Below are 16,044 nucleotides of genomic sequence, written 5' to 3'. Positions count from 1 at the left end.
TGTTTTGAATTTCACCTTGTTTGTTGACTTTTGCTTTTGCATATTCTAAATTCTTATCTGTTTCTGTGTTGAGGTACTCGCAAGAATGATATTTGCTCAGACCTGCTTAGTTTATAGTAAGGTATTTCCCTTTCTTGACTTTCAAAACTTACAGAAATCATATTATTCGCTTTTTTTCCATCTCCTTGAGTCACTTGTAAAACGAATATGAGCCCCTAGATTAATTTAAGCCCTTACAAATACGAGCCCTTAGATTAATTTTAATTAATGTCAATCATGAAGGTTTTATTCAAATAGCGTAAAAACTCGTCGGTAAAAGCATATCTTTGCTTTTTAAGCACAAAAAAGCGAAAAGCATACAATTCCGATATTCTCAACTTACTTTTTTCATTTCAATTTAAAACATTGTTAGTTTTAATCAACTTATTATAAATTTTGTAATTCATTCTGTCGTTCCCCTTAGGTGGCCTACAGCACCCTAGTTCACTCACCCACCCCATACTCATCCACCCGTGGTCCTATCGAGGGCCCCTCCGTGGAATGGTGGGCACGGGGTCCATAGCTATGGTCACCGTCCAGAGTGTTAATTTGGTAGGATGTAAATATTTTTTTGTTCCACACACCCACCCAGAGGCAAGGGCGTTGGGCCAGTGGGGATAGGGTCCAAGCCACATACTAACCTTGAAGATCTTTAAATATTATTATCCGTGATGGATGGGAATGAATTTTGAAAAGTACCTTTTTGGCATTCACGTTAAGATTGTGCTAGAAGGTAGAGGTCCCTTCCCAGATTGCATCCTTCTCAATTTCCCATTTCTTCACACAGATTGCATCCATGAGTCGTTTCGACGGTAGATATGGTGATCCAAATTCCTTCCGGGAAAGAAAAACGTCAGTCTCCTTCCCCGTTTTTCTTCCTTCTTCTTCGCTCGTGTATCAGAACTCTCTACCATTGTTTTTTGTTTCTTGCACAGTGATTTCGGAGGGGGATTTGGCGGTGGAAGGGGAGCTGGACGATTCTCGAGTGGTTATAACGACTCGAGTTGCGATGGATATGGTGGCTACGGCGCTGGCGGACGCGGGAGTTGGGGCAACAGAGACAGGGGCAGAGATTTGTCTAGCTCAAAGCGGGATCTCGACAGCATTGTGCTTCCTAAAGAGGAATTTGACGGATTGATACCCTTTGAAAAGAATTTCTATGTGGAGCATCCAGCGGTGGCCTCCATGACGGAGGACGACGTCTCAGCTTACAGACGACGGAGGGAAATTACGGTCGAAGGGCGAGATGTGCCAAATCCTGTTCGTTCTTTTGAAGAGGCGTCCTTCCCAGGTATTGATTACATTTTCTATAAGGGGCTATTTTTCGTTGCAGCTTCTTTTCTGTAAATTTTTTCCTAGTTTCTGTGGTTTTTTTCTTAGGCACCGGCCTTCCTTGCACATCCTGAGCTTTTGCTTTGTCACAGATTACGTCCTTCAAGAGGTTTTGCGGGCAGGTTTTACAGAGCCGACCCCAATCCAAGCACAGGGTTGGCCCATGGCCTTGAAAGGAAGGGACCTTATCGGACTTGCAGAAACTGGGTCAGGGAAGACGCTTGCTTATCTTTTGCCTGCCATTGTGCACGTCAATGCACAACCGTTTCTCGGTGAGCTTCAAAAACATGTCTCTTACTGGCGTCAAAGTTGTCAATTTTGTTTGTGATGGTTGTGTCGTTGACATTAAAAAAAGTTTGCCGCATCGGATTGGATATAGTACTATGACTTGTGGACTTAATTCCCCTCTGGCATTGTGTCTGCAAGCCTGTACAACAAGAATCCACTAGTTTAGAAGGCTGTAAAGAGTTAACAGGTTTTTCTTGGTATGCCCTAAAATCGGAAACCTCCTTCGTTCGAGTCCAACGTATGTTTTCTGAAACGTATTTTGAAATGTTCCACGCTATGATCAGTTGCATCTACCCTTTGCAAAGGCAATTACAAAGCTCTGTGATCTTCCCTACGTAATTAGGGATCACAAGCCCTCAATTAGCAATCTTTCATACTTCTTCAGTCCTTACAGGTATTCTCTGGCTTTTTTCATAACCAGGTGGCAGCTTTGGCTTGGATGTCAATCATAATAATTTTCTTTTTTGCTTAGACTAGGATCCTCTTTCTCTGCCTTGCCTCTCATGTTTTTTGGAAGGCCTAAGGACAGTGTGGATGCATGTGATAGCCTTGAGGCTGCCTTGAGCTCAGTTTGTCACAGGTATGGATGCATGAGTATGCCTTGCCAATGGGAATTCTAGTGATGCACTTGGATTAAATGCCTTGAAGACAAGTAGAGGATTTGCAGAGAGGAACGATGCAGGGTTGAACCCTTGTTGTAAGGCATTTCCATTCAGAAGCATTAAATAAATACCGTAAGGGGCGCCAAGGCATTTGGGGCGAGTGGGTGCACTGTGTACTATTTTCATTGAGCAGGGGCATTCTAGCCTCACCTTTGTTGTTGTTGAAGTTTGTTTCTAAGTTGTGCTAAGTGATTGAAGTGACTGAAGCTTGCATTGTAGCCATTTATGAAGTTTATGACTAAGTAGAAGAAGATCACTGCCCTTTTGTTTATCGAAGGCCGGTTTCACTGGCCTCTTACCAGTCCAGATCTACACCTACAGTCCGCATCATCTGCTGCAGCCCTTGTGATCGTTGATACAGCCCGCTGCCCACATGGCTGCTCTTTGCTGCTTCTCTCTCATGTTCGCATGTAACATCCTCTTGATGTGCCCACATGGCGCCTAAGAGAAACCATTGTAAGTAATTTAATGAGAGGAAGGGTAAAGAAGACAAAAGCATGAACTGGCTAAGCACTATTAGAAAGTAAAGCAACGCTTATGTTCTAATTGGCACCCAAGCAGAAGCTGCCATCTGGGGTTTGAAAAAATATGTGTGAGGATAGACTTCCAAATTGAAGAACATATGAAAGACTACTGATTGAGGGCTTTGTGACCCCTAATTATGTACAAATGATCCCAGAGCTTTGTGATTGTCTTCGCAAAGGGTACACACAATTGATCATACCGTGGAAACATTTTCAAAACACATACACTGTACTAAAACAAGGAGGTAGGTTTTCCAATGTGATAGGGCATTCATAGTAGTCAAAACAAGGTGGACATCATACAAAGAAAAACTGATGACCTCTTTATAGCCATTCTAAACTGGAGGGATTCTTGGTGTATACCTAGATGAATCTAGGAACATTTCTCTAAAAACACAACATAGTGCAGTTTCAATCTCACGATAGTCACTCATAAGATTGAAAACCATAAACTCCATCACCCATAGTAGGGACTAGCTACTATGACATCACTGACGTCATCAGTGCCCAACAGTGGGTGTAGACCAAAGTATAAAAATATACTCACATACAAATCCACACCGCCACACATACTTGAGCATCCATTTATACAAAGTCTTTGTACTGAGTTTTTGTTGGCACTCCGGAGGTGAAGGGCAAACTCAGCCATGATGAAGGCTAGCACTAAAGGAGAATAAGTCCATGGGTCATAAAAAGCATTGGTACTATATCCACTCTGATCAACAGACTTCAAGAATAGGGAGCAGTACGGGATGCTAAAAATGTTCAAGTTAACATTGACTCTAGATATGATTAGAAGAAAATACTAGAACACACCCAATCTGCGACCTACTGCAAAGAAAAGCACACAGAAATAGAGGATCACCCTTGCCTCTGGGTGCTTGCTAGAACCTGTAGGAGTCTTGAAAGGGCTGCAAACAACATGCATGCACTGCAAAAAGCTGCAAAGTAAGAAAGAACAAGGAAAAACAGAACTTGGAACCAACTCCCGTTGTATGTGGTAGAGGGGCGAGCTTCTTCCTCGCACCTATCCTCTGTGTAGGCTCCCCGCAGGGTGCAGGTGTCTTCCAGCAATCAAGAGAAGAGAGAAATGAAGGTAGAGAGCGGAGGGTGAACAAGAAAGAGTTGTAGAGGAAAGATGGTCCATAGATCTGCCCCGAAATGACTACCTCGGGATCTGTGTCTAAGTCCTCCTAAGAGAGGGTGTCAAAAGCAGCGGGGAAAGTTTCTCCTGCAGCTTGCATTGGTCCAGAAGAGCTCCAGAAGCCACCAAAACACGTGTAGAAAGGTCCAGCACAACAAAAGACAACCTTGGGCACCTGCTGGAGGCAGCTAGCTGCACACGTGCATACGGATACCGTACAGATGTCCGTACGAAAATTTTCAAAAAGTTCAGAAATGACTTCTGGCACTTCCTAGAAGTGTGTACTAGCCTTGGAACAACCAAAACAGGCTTAAAACGGCTGAAAACAGGCTTGAAACAATCCAAACGGCTCAAAAACTGCACAAGAATAATTGAAAACTTCCTACACCTCTGGGAGAGTGAGGGGAGAGAGATGGAAGGGGGGGGGAAGGGCATGCATACACATGCATGACAAATGGCACCTCCTCCTTGCCATTTGCCCCTTCATCAAAGTCCTAACCCCCATACCAAGGACAACATTGGTTGTCCTTGGGCCCAACTTTTAGACCCCTCTTTTAAAGCCTTTGCCTCGCCCCTAGGACCTAGTGGTGCACCTAGGCTTTGCCCCTAGGAACTTCTACAAAGTGTGCACTTCCTCTAGCCAGTCCCTCACGGCCAAACCATTACAACACTTAACCATGGTTAACCCCGGGTTAAGCGTAGGTTGAGTTATGAAGATACTTTACATCACTTTTCACGTCCTCGTGACACCAGTCTGATGCAAGGAGGGGGCATATGTATGAAGTTGATTTATTCCGTCCAATTGAGCTAATTGATGTAATTCAGCCAGCTCTTAAGGTTGATGTATTTTGTCCAATTGAGTTAAATGATGTAGTTCAGCTCGCTCTTAAGTTTGAAAGAAGCAGGCTTTTTGGCAATGGTAGAGATTGGCTTGATGGTATAAAAGACAGGTGAATGATTTTGCAGTAGAACTGATGGTGCAGAGAAGTTTCTTGATTTTCCTTTGCTAAGAGAGAAGAAAGTGCAAATCAGTCCTATCAAAGGTAGAAAAGAAAGCAGCCCAAGCAAATAAAATAGATGGTTGAGAGGCCACTGTACATCCGGCTAATACTTTGACAAAATTTTAGGAGATAAGCTTACCTTATAACATCATTCGCTTTCATATTGGATATTACTCTAGCTTTATAACAAACTATTGTTGCTGAGCTATGGCCAACATGAAACTAAGCTTTTTTCCATATGTATGGATTTCTACTAGGAAGCTTATGCTAGGGATACATGACTTTTATTAAGCCAATTGAAGATTGGGTTGGTTTTTGCATTTCCAAACTCGACCAATTCTAGATGATTGGCTCACATACTCACCATCAAGCATGAGGAAGACATGTCATAAAGCAATTTGCGGTACATGTGATGGTGCAGACAAGTTTCTTGATTGCTCTTTGCTAAGAGAGAAGACAGTGCAAATCAGTCCCATCAAAGGTAGAAAAGAAGGCAGCTCAAGCAAGTAGAGCTGATGGTTGAGAGGCCAATGTACATCCGGCTAATACTTCGACAAAAGTTTTGGGTATGAATAAGAGATAATCTTACCTTATTTCTATTGGATGCTGATGCACTACTAAACATCATTCGCTTCCATCTTGGATATTGCTCTAGCTTTATAACAAACTATTGGCGCTATGAGAGCATTGCAAGCTATGGCCAACATGAAACTAAGCTTTTGTCTGTATGTGGGGATTCTACTAAGAAGCTTGTGCTAGGCATACACGATGTTTGTCGACCCTATTGAATATTGGGTTGGTTTTTGCATTACCAAACTCGACCAATTATTGATGGTTGGCTCACACACTCACCATCAAGCATGAGGATTGACATATCATCAAAGCAATTGTTGCTGGATTTTGTAGTCGATGTTTCTTGGTTTCCATTTGGTATGAGAGTCTCCCATAAAGGTAGAAAAGAGAGCAGCTCAAGCAAGTAAAGCAGATGCCAATGCACATCTGGCTTCAACAAAGTTTTGGGGGTGAATAGGAGATAGCTTACCTTATTTTTATTGGACTTATTCTAGTCTTACCAAGGTATATACCATTGGATGCTGGCACAATACATAGCATCATTCGCTTCCATCTTAAATATTGCTCTGGCTTAATAACAAACTATTGACTGTAAGAGCAACATGAATTGTCTGTATGTAGGGATTTCTACAAGGAAGCTTGTGCTAGGTACTCGACTTTGATAGATCCAATTGGGGTTGGTTTCTGCATTGCCAAACTCGACCTGTTATATATTTTTTTACACACTCACCATCAAGCGTGAGGAAGACGTGTCAGCAGCATGATGCTCAATGAAAGAGACTTGAGGCATATGACATGGAATACCCTTGCTGGGCTGAACCCTGTGTGTGTCATTGGTGTGCCCTCCAAGCTGAGTAGCACCGCTGCAGACTGCGGCATCTGGAGTGTGTCTTGACTCGTGTCATCAAAGCAATTGTCACGGTAAACATGGTTCTTGGGTAAAATTTTTATTCACTTCGAATATGGTTGGTCTAGAAAAAGAATCCAAACTACAGGGTAACGAAGACAGATTCAATGTATTTGAAAAAAGCATGATGATTGATTGTTGAATGGATTATCTATATCCCAATCACATGAGGTCTGAGCATTGAGAATATCTAAAGGTGTGTATATGTATGAGAGCGGCTAGCTAGTTTGGTGAATAGAGTAACCTTTTTGCCCCCATGATCCCTCTACCCTTGCATCCAATGAATCAATTTTGAAGAGAGAAATTGTAAGGTTTGACAAGAACTTATGACTGAAGCCAGAGATCTTAGGTGGTCGAAATTCCTGGATTCATCTCTCTCTCTCTCTCTCTCTCTCTCTCTCTCGCGCCACACACACACACGCACGCACGCACGCACATATATTTATGACCCAAGATTTCCTCAAGGGGACCCTAATATGTGGTAGTGCAGTAGGCAAATAGGAGTGTGTCAATGTTTAAGATATCACTCAGTCAAATCATGTTCACTGAAGCTTCCCATACACTAATGGTCTTGACTCTGCCTCATAGACTTTGCATCTCCACCATCATTGCCAGGGCTCATTCCCCAAGCCGCTGAAGAATGATGGCATAAAAGCCAATAAGTAGGCCTTGCAATCTAGTGTGCCTGTTAATATTATAGGGGGAGGGTGATCTGGGTATGAACTGAGTCTCCATACAAAGTCACTGAGTCTCCGCACAACTCCCGAGCCTCTGTACAGCCTAGTCCCTTGGCAAAGGGCCGTAGGCTGTAGTACTTAGAGCACATTCCTTTTACAATATATCAACCACATATGCATTAAGATCCCATATATGCCTCGATTTGCACTCAGAATTAGTAAAGATCACAAGCTTATGAAACGAGTTCACATTTGTTGGTGAGCTAGGGCTGTGCATGTGGTGGGTCTGTCTTCTTGCATTTTTTGAGATGTCTAGACTGTCTTGGGGAATCATGGAAATTTGGCTGTGGATTGAGGAGTGCCCTTTGTCTGCTCTGGCATAACATAGCAGTGTAAGCAGATGGCCTGATACTCTCGCATGGATTTCTTTAGTGTCTGTTTCTAGGAGTGTATAGGCTTTTCAAGTATGGATGATGCCTTTTTAGGCTTGTGTCCAATGGTCGAGGCTGACTTTGTTGTTGTCCTGTTTTAGTTTGGAATGAGATAAATGGGCCTTCATTTTGATGTTTCTGGCAGCTCCTGGAGATGGTCCAATTGTTCTAGTCCTAGCACCCACTAGAGAGCTTGCTGTTCAAATTCAGCAGGAAACCACAAAATTTGGGACATCCTCAAAGATCAAGAACACTTGCATCTATGGAGGCGCACCTAAAGGCCCACAAATCCGAGATCTTTCAAAAGGTTTATCTCCATATCCCAAGTTTATGACTTGACATGATTTGTGATTGCATCTGTGCTTGAAGATGCAATTCATTATTTGGTTGTGTATTTGTGAATCATGTTCTGAGCTAGTAATGCAACGGAATTCTTCACAGGCGTAGAAATAGTAATTGCAACTCCAGGGAGATTAATTGATATGCTTGAGGCTAGACACACCAATCTGCGACGGGTGACTTACCTTGTTCTTGATGAAGCTGATCGCATGTTGGACATGGGTTTCGAGCCACAGATCAGGAAAATTGTTTCTCAGGTTTGTGCCTAGCAGTGTCACAACAAAGTGCAAGTTTTTGGATCTGTATATAATGCAAGACGCTGTTGCATTTTGGCATGATAATTGCTCTGGAGTTGCTACCTCTCATCACTAGTGAAAGGGTTTTGAAATACTAGAGAAAGGGTTTTGAAAGAATTTATACTTGGGCTATCACTTATGGCTTCATGGCCTGTGGAATGTGGCATCTATTCTAACTTATTTGGTATTCGAGATATTAACCTACTTGTTGCTTTCTTGGAAGTTTCAACCGCATGACACTGCTTTGTAATTTCCTGTATTTCTGGCAGATACGACCTGACAGGCAAACCTTATATTGGAGTGCGACTTGGCCCAAGGAGGTTGAATTCTTGGCCAGGCAATTTCTACATAACCCGTATAAGGTAATACATAACTATAGTTAAAGAAAAATGTGTGGTAGAAATTCCCAAAGCTTGTGTTTGATACTCTTGGTTCGGCAGGTCATCATTGGTTCTCAAGATTTAAAGGCCAATCATGCAATTCGACAAATTGTTGAGGTGGTTTCTGAGCATGAAAAGTATCCAAAGTAAGTTTGCGCTTTTCTTTTCGGAGCTTGAATTTGACAGATGCCACATTATAGTGGGTGCAGAACTTCTTGAAGCAGCTTCTGTTGTAGTTGTTTGCTCCGTAGTGTTTGCAAGTCTGTTCATGCGGTGCAAACTGCATGTTCAGAAATTCAAACGAGCTTTCACATAAACGGTCTGTGATATATCTGTTTTGGTACTGACTTTTAATAGAGGTAGGTTATATTGTGCTTCTATGGCTTTTGAGGCAGGCATTTTAGAGTCATCTTTCTGCACAGAATTTCAAATAGTGGTTTGTGAAGAGTTTACATGCTTATATAGATGTTTGTATAAAGCTTATATGCTTTTGTTCAGGCTGATCAAGTTGCTGGAAGAAATAATGGATGGAAGTCGAATACTGATTTTCATGGAGACCAAGCGAGGGTGTGACCAAGTGACAAGGCAAATGCGGATGGATGGATGGCCAGCTCTTTCCATTCATGGTGACAAAAGCCAAGCTGAACGGGATTGGGTTCTTTCCGAATTTAAGGCAGGCAAAAGTCCAATAATGACAGCAACTGATGTTGCTGCTCGTGGGCTAGGTATGTAGATTTACAGTGGTATTGGGCTTTTGACTGAAGTTTTGGGATCGCAGACATTGGATGTTTGTTCTGAGAGTCCTTTGAGATTTAGTTTCTAATAGGTATGGAAATCAGCGGGCTGCTGGCCAGTATTCTGATGGCGAGATTGTGGCGTGGCGGCGGTGCAGTGATGTATGGATGGGATAGGTGCTAATAAGATGAACGCTGCGCCTGCCGCCGCCATCGCTGCGGTCCGCACGTTTGGAGCTGGCTTGAACGTGCAGCCCAGCTGATTCCTACAACATGTGGCTTTGATCCCCTGCAAGGTGGGCTTCTCAAGCTGGCCAGGCAGAAATAATGATGATGACCCTCTTTCGTTTGAAAACCAAACATTTTTTTGGAAACCAGCTTTAGGATCATTCATGTCTGGCATGTCATGCCTGGTTTGCGAGTGACACGACACCTCTGAGTTGTTTCAGAGTATGTCATGCGAGTTACATTTTTGCATTGCCTCTAAAACAATTCCCAAGTCACTTTTTGGAGTCACTGTTTTTTTAACGGCTCTTTGAGGGACATTGTGTCGATCCTTTTGAATGTTGAAGCTGGATGTTTCATCTTTCCTAAGAAACTTGCTTGATAGGCAGCATATCCTGGCTGGGCTAACTTTTGGACATACTATAGGTCTGCACATATATTGGAAACTAATATTTCAACATGCCTGCAGATGTTAAAGATATCAAATATGTGATCAATTATGATTTCCCTGGTTCTTGTGAGGACTATGTACATCGTATTGGGCGCACTGGTCGAGCTGGAGCCAGTGGTACTGCATACACATTTTTCACAGCAGCAAATGCAAAGCATGGCAGGGAGCTCATAGGCATTTTAAACGAAGCAGGACAGTCTATTAATCCTGCGTTGCAAGCAATGATAGGATCTAGTTATGGTGGTGGAGGTATTGATGCGTATCTTGAGTTTGCTGACTTCTTTATGTCGATTGAGCTGTATACTTTCCCTCTCTTTTTTTCCCGGTCATTGAAATATGGAATGCATACCCTGAATTTGCAGGATTTCGTGATCAGAGAGGTCGTGGGTTTGGAGGTCGAGGGTTTGGGGGCCCCATAAAATCAGGGTCTAATACAGTCCCACTTGGTGGCTCACGGTCCTGGGCGCGATGAGACAGCATACTGTCTTTGTTGAGCAATCTACAGTCGTCGTCTGTAAGATAATGCATGGTAAATCTTGAACGAGTCTCTCAATGTTGAGTTTGTGTTGATGGCATGAGATTTCAGTGTAATGGTTGACTGACAGGATTTGACTGTATATTTGCTGAAACATCCTTTCACCATCTGCTGCATAAAGTATATCTACCATTGTGAAATGATTTTCCATCCTGGACGCTGTAGCAGTGACTGCATGATTTGAACTTCAAGGTTTTCAATTTGAAGACAAATTGACAGTTTGTACGATGTCCACTCATCTTAAAGGGTTATACTATGATTTTTTAATTTCTTAAGCAACTAGAACGTTTCCAGGTAGTAAATTTCTAATTTGCCTTCACTAACGTGGCATTGGAAATCTGTACAGACTAGTAGATTTGTTTTTAAAACTTTTACCTTGCAAAATTCATCCGTGCAATCTTTTTTAATTAAGGATGTCCCATTTATGCTTTAAAAATGGTGTATTGGTATAGTTATGTAGCAATACAATTCACCTATGCTAATTATTGAATCAAATTCCACGCATAATTTTTGGTGGGGAAAATTCCACGCATGTTTTTTGGCGTGGGAAATTCCACGAATATTGGCATAACCATGCGATTTGAAGATTGGCATGGGCATGCATGCATGCATGCATGAGCATGGTTGATGGGTGATGTGGCTCCATGCTTACTGTTGAGGTGGCACATCATGTGTCATGCCTCTAATGTCATCATGCATGAGGTGGCAAGCTGAGGTGGCCACTTGAGCATGTGACATGGCTTTAATTTATGGCAGCACGAGGTAGCAATGATGAGTTGGCAAAGATGAGGTGGAAGACTGAGGTGGTGGTTGATTGATGACTAGGCTCCAACCATGCTGATGATGTGGCTTGATGACATGGCACACATGGCTGAGGTGGCAAATGATTGTGATGTGGTAAGGTGACGTGGTAGCTCATGTGATGATGTGGAAGAGGGTGAGTTGATGAGGTGGAAATTGATGTGTGAGGTGGCAAGAGGTGGGGAGGTGGCATGGGTGACCATAGTCAAACTTGTTTACATGGCGGGATGATGAGGCAATTTAGATGAGTTGTCTAATGAGTCAGTCTTCCACATGTGCACCATGCCACCCCAAAATGGCAGCCACTAGGATTGGTGATCTACCAAGCCTACCTTTCCAAGCCTAATTAGACTTGGCTGGCCCCTTTTCCCTAAAAGGGGAGATTTTAACATGGGGAGGCCAAAATTGACCCTTCCCTATGTCAATTTTGACCAAAAAGTTTTCCTTTGATTCATCACGTGGAGGAGGTTAACATATGTGAATTTTGACATCTTCCTTTACCACTCCTCTAACAAGTGAAAGTAAAAATTAATCTCAGATCTTCCAAAGTCCAGCCATTAAATTTGTGATCTTTCAACTTTAGCAAAGAACCTTGTGTGTCCACTAGCCCTCTATCGAATTGGATTTGCTCAATTAATCATAATACTAAAAAAATGTGGTGGTACAAAAAAGTCTTTTTTTATCCTTCATAAATTTACAAAAATTCATATTATTTATATAAACCCTTCCAAAATTTTTCAAAAAATCAAGTTAAGTTCCATCATATGTGAACACACATCCTCCCAAGTTTCACCTTCATTTGATGTATAACAAGGGAGAAATTGTGAATTTAGTGTCATAGTGTCTGTCTGTGAAAAAGTGACAGGTGCTATGACCTTGAATTGCCAGGTTGTACTAACCTTATAAGGAGGCTTGTGTTTGGTAGGCTGCTACTTAGAATTACATCTATGGCATGGTCCTCAGGGCATTCTGGAGTCCATTTCTGTGGTAGGGAGTCAGAGAAACATTTGCAAAACTTTTAAAAAAAATCTATCCTGTCTTTATCCAACTTAGAAAAATTATAGTTTTCTTCTGCTAGTTGTTTTGCTATTGGAAAAACCAAGTATGCAAAAAGATGCTTTTTCATTGCATTTGAAATAGCTAAATCTGATACAATTGGAATAGATGCTCTCTTCAGTTTAGCATCCAAAACATAAGTCTTCCTCCGATGAGTCAAACTTAAGTCAAAGTTTTGTTTCTGGCATCTAAAAGTGTTCCCTTCTTGTGGTGCCAAGATATACCAAGAAAAACATCACACCCATTCAACGGCATAATGTAGAACTCTTGGGTGTCCACGTAGCTCTTAATGTGCAACCCCAATGATCGGTGTAACTGACTCACTGTGCCTCGGGCAAGCCATATCTGTCACATAGTGGCCCCATCTCTTTTGCCTTTATGCCCAATTTTCCAACCAGCTCTGGCGATATAAAATTGGCTCTCGTGCTTGGATCAAAGAAGAACAAAGTAGTCTGGTCATGGATTTTGCCCCACGCTCTACATAACTCTGTGGCATCCACATCGTGTATGGCTCCAATGACATCTAGCACGAGACCAGCAGTGGGTTTGGGCTTCTTACTCCTCTAATCATCCTTCTTTTCTCCCTTGTTCTCACTCTGATCCGATGAGGGAAACTTCCTCTTCTTGTGTGGGTATTTTTGTGCTCGGTGGCCCTCTTCTTTGCATATGAAACATTTGTTGGCATCATAGAGGGCCTTCTTCTCTTCCTTTGACAACTTCTTTTGAGGCGATCCTCTCGCCTCTGTCCTGTAACAAATCTAGACTTGATGGGTTGTTCAAAAATTTTTAAATGTTTATGGCCTCCCTTGCCTACTATTCCTAAACTTTTGTGCTTCCTAGTAGCTGCCCTTGAAGCCCGAAGTCCTCCCCTACAAGAGGGCATAAGTTGTCATGGCATATTCTATCAGTTGAGACATATTGGACACTTTGGTTTTGCTGCAGTGGTCCTGAATTTCCTTTGGCATCCCACAACAATACTTCTCGATTTGTTTGGACAGCTCCACATGCCTGTAAGAACTCATGAGCAGCAAGGCTTCCCAAAACTTTTTATTGTACTCTTCCAAGTTCCTACAGCTTGCGGCATCTAGCTTATGCTATGATGTGATTATATCCACTTCAAATATGGTGGTGAGCCAAGCAAATGAGAAGACTTGCTTGAACTACAAGAGAAAATTAGTCGACCATTGAAGCAAATGTGGTGGTGAGCCAAGAAAATGAGAAGACTTGCTTGAACTCAACCCAAGTGGTAGGGCTCTATCCTGCAAGAGCAAATTATTCCACCATTGAAGCACATTGCCCTTGAGAAATGTGGCTACCTTCTCGAGCTTTGATGACTCCCTGAAGCTCCCACCAGCATAGGTAGCATCAAATTGTTGATGATTAATTATCAACAAGCCCTTGGCTCATGCACGACGTTGTGTTATGTCACCTTTGTCTTGGTAACCCTTGGACTGGTCCCATGTAACTCTCGTGCCTTGTGAACATTTTGACCAAGGACTACCTAGCGAATCACAACATGGCATGGCACTAACTGAAACAAAAAATAAAATAACCAATATATATTAATTTCTAAAGTATAACTTATCAATTAAAAACTATATATATATATATATTTATATATATGTGTGTGTGTGTGCGCGTGCGCGTGCACACATACACACACACACTTCATATATTTCTCTCCCCACACACACACACACAAACACACATAGACACACACACTTCCTACACCTTCCTTTTGGCAAAACCCTAGCCCCCTTCTCTCTCTCTCTCTCTCTCTCTCTCTCTCTCTCTCTCTCTCTCTCTCTCTTTCCTGGGTTTCTTATAGATTCCTTCATTTCTCTTTAATTTTCTTTTTTCTTGTATTTTCCCTACATCTCTTTGTTTCCCTAATTTTTCTTTTTAATTTTTCCTTTTTCTAACACTCTATCTCCATTTTTAATTTATAATTAAACTTGTTTATTCAAAAAAATGTTCACCTACATTTAATTTTTTTTCCTTTCTTTCTTTTTTCTCTTTTCCGTTCCATTATTTTTCTTTTTATCCTTTATCAATACTTTTTTTCTTTTCTAAAATTCTATAAATTTTCTTTTGCAAAGATCAGGAAGTAGAGGAGGGCATGCTTTCCTCAAAAGCTGTGCATGGAATCAAAATGTTGCTGCTTCCAAAAATGTAATGGTTGGCTCCCCAAATGGTGCATCTTTTGTAGCCAGGAAACATATACAAGAGTTGGAATTTGCAGGTTCAACATTAATAGATTCACAGCTAAGCAAATTTTAAGCTGATTCACTGACATTTCTATAATTCTAACACAAAAAATTAGTGTTACTAAGACCCATTCGGAGCTGGTAAGCTAATATCCATTCTATCATGATTGCCATCATATCTGTGCCTTGGAAGATCATCTCCTGTATCAATTCATGAATATGTCAATGGCAGGATCAATCTCTACTAAAGCATTTCTTTGAATGGTTCCTAATGAACTTGCACTTGACAATGTTTTCAAGCTTCACATTAAATCGAGACACATGGCCCATGAAATTGTGAAGGATATGATTCACATACCACTTCTATTTTCTGGCAGGTTTATTATGACTCAGAAGAAGGAATAAAATTTTGTACCTTTTACAAGTTGACAAATATGCCAACAACTATGCTACTTGATCCTTTGACTGGACAAAGGATGCGAGCCAATTTTGGCACTTTGCTTCTTGGCCTTCCAACTAGTCTCAAGCCCAGTATTGAGCTCAAAAGCCTCTATACATGAGGCATAAGTTCCCATTGAGATTTGCATTCCAAACTTCAATCAACTCTCTTAAGTATATCCAAGTCAAATTTGCTGTTGAGGAAGGTATTGACATCTTAAGTATAGGTATATCAGTTTGATACTGATGTGAAATTATGAAATTAGAGCTCTAATTGGTCATGAATGCTAGGCTTTTGAAAGGGCGCTCGATCTTAGCTTCTCATGTGGCTTGAATTTGATCGTCTCACTGTTGGTCTTGCCAATTGTGAGCTTTGTCTTTTCCTACTTCATTGATGATGGTAAACCGTGAGAAGCTTGATCACTTCAATGAGCTCTCTCTTTCTCTCTCTCTCTCTCTGTCTCTCCCCCCCCCCCCCCCTCTCTCTCTCTCTCTCTCTTTCTATCTGAAAATGCATGGATGGTGCTACATAGCGAAAATCTTATTTTGCTTTATGTATGTTGCCACAATGGCCATCAATAAGGTGATAAGAGTCGTGCATTCAACGTGTAAATCTGAGAGACTTGTAAAGATTAGGTAATAAGACGCACTGCCCCACAAAATTTATTTGTGATTGCCACGTTTTGGTTTGAGTGTTGCGAGGAGCAATTGAGTTGTGAGCTCCAGTAGGAATCAATTAAAAAATACCGTAGAGGTGTGAAGAAATTTGAGGGTGCCTCTTATTGAGATAGAGATGGAGTGGTGTCTAGTGAAGATGGTCATCGTGACAGTCATTTCTGAGCTACGAGCCGAGAAGGCATTCTGATATTGAAATACATAAGTGCACGTAGAAGTTTAGTATAGCATTATGATTAGACTTGAGTTTGTGTTAGTAATGAAAGGTCTACGTAATGTGTTGTTATGAATTCCTATTTCTATTTCACGATTCACAATTGCCAGGCGTT

General features: G+C 41.6%; 1 protein-coding gene across 2 annotated transcripts; it reads left to right on the top strand.

Moving 5' to 3' along the window:
* Positions 1-740: 740 nt before the first annotated feature.
* Positions 741-10,798, top strand: LOC147886881 (DEAD-box ATP-dependent RNA helicase 20-like). 2 transcript variants are annotated; one of them, XR_015543199.1, is made up of 10 exons: positions 741-891; positions 975-1,330; positions 1,464-1,643; positions 7,724-7,885; positions 8,020-8,174; positions 8,483-8,575; positions 8,654-8,739; positions 9,092-9,318; positions 9,486-9,623; positions 10,022-10,154. XR_015543199.1 is itself a non-coding variant. In XM_087394185.1 (10 exons), exons 1-10 carry the CDS (start codon positions 836-838, stop codon positions 10,473-10,475), a joined length of 1,656 nt encoding a protein of 551 aa, XP_087250311.1. In that variant the 5' UTR covers positions 741-835; the 3' UTR covers positions 10,476-10,798. The 2 variants fall into 2 exon arrangements, 1 of the variants encoding a protein (XP_087250311.1); XM_087394185.1 differs by lacking the exon at positions 9,486-9,623 and adding an exon at positions 10,366-10,798 and having other exon boundaries at positions 10,022-10,252.
* Positions 10,799-16,044: the final 5,246 nt, after the last annotated feature.

This window comes from Dipteris shenzhenensis, chromosome 23 (genome assembly GCF_047967505.1).
Source record: "Dipteris shenzhenensis isolate YYH24624 ecotype China chromosome 23, Dip_SZ_1.0, whole genome shotgun sequence".
In the NCBI taxonomy this organism is placed as follows: Eukaryota; Viridiplantae; Streptophyta; class Polypodiopsida; order Gleicheniales; family Dipteridaceae; genus Dipteris; species Dipteris shenzhenensis.
This window is presented reverse-complemented; position numbering and strand designations above follow the sequence as displayed.

What these genes read in the sequence shown, in the direction of transcription:
- LOC147886881 (XM_087394185.1), top strand. Translation starts at nt 836, where the DNA reads ATGAGTCGTTTCGACGGTAGATATGGTGATCCAAATTCCTTCCGGGAA. An exon ending in TCCTTCCGGGAAAGAAAAAC is followed by an intron (nt 892 to 974) that starts GTCAGTCTCCTT and finishes TTTCTTGCACAG; the next exon opens with TGATTTCGGAGGGGGATTTG. An exon ending in TGAAGAGGCGTCCTTCCCAG is followed by an intron (nt 1,331 to 1,463) that starts GTATTGATTACA and finishes GCTTTGTCACAG; the next exon opens with ATTACGTCCTTCAAGAGGTT.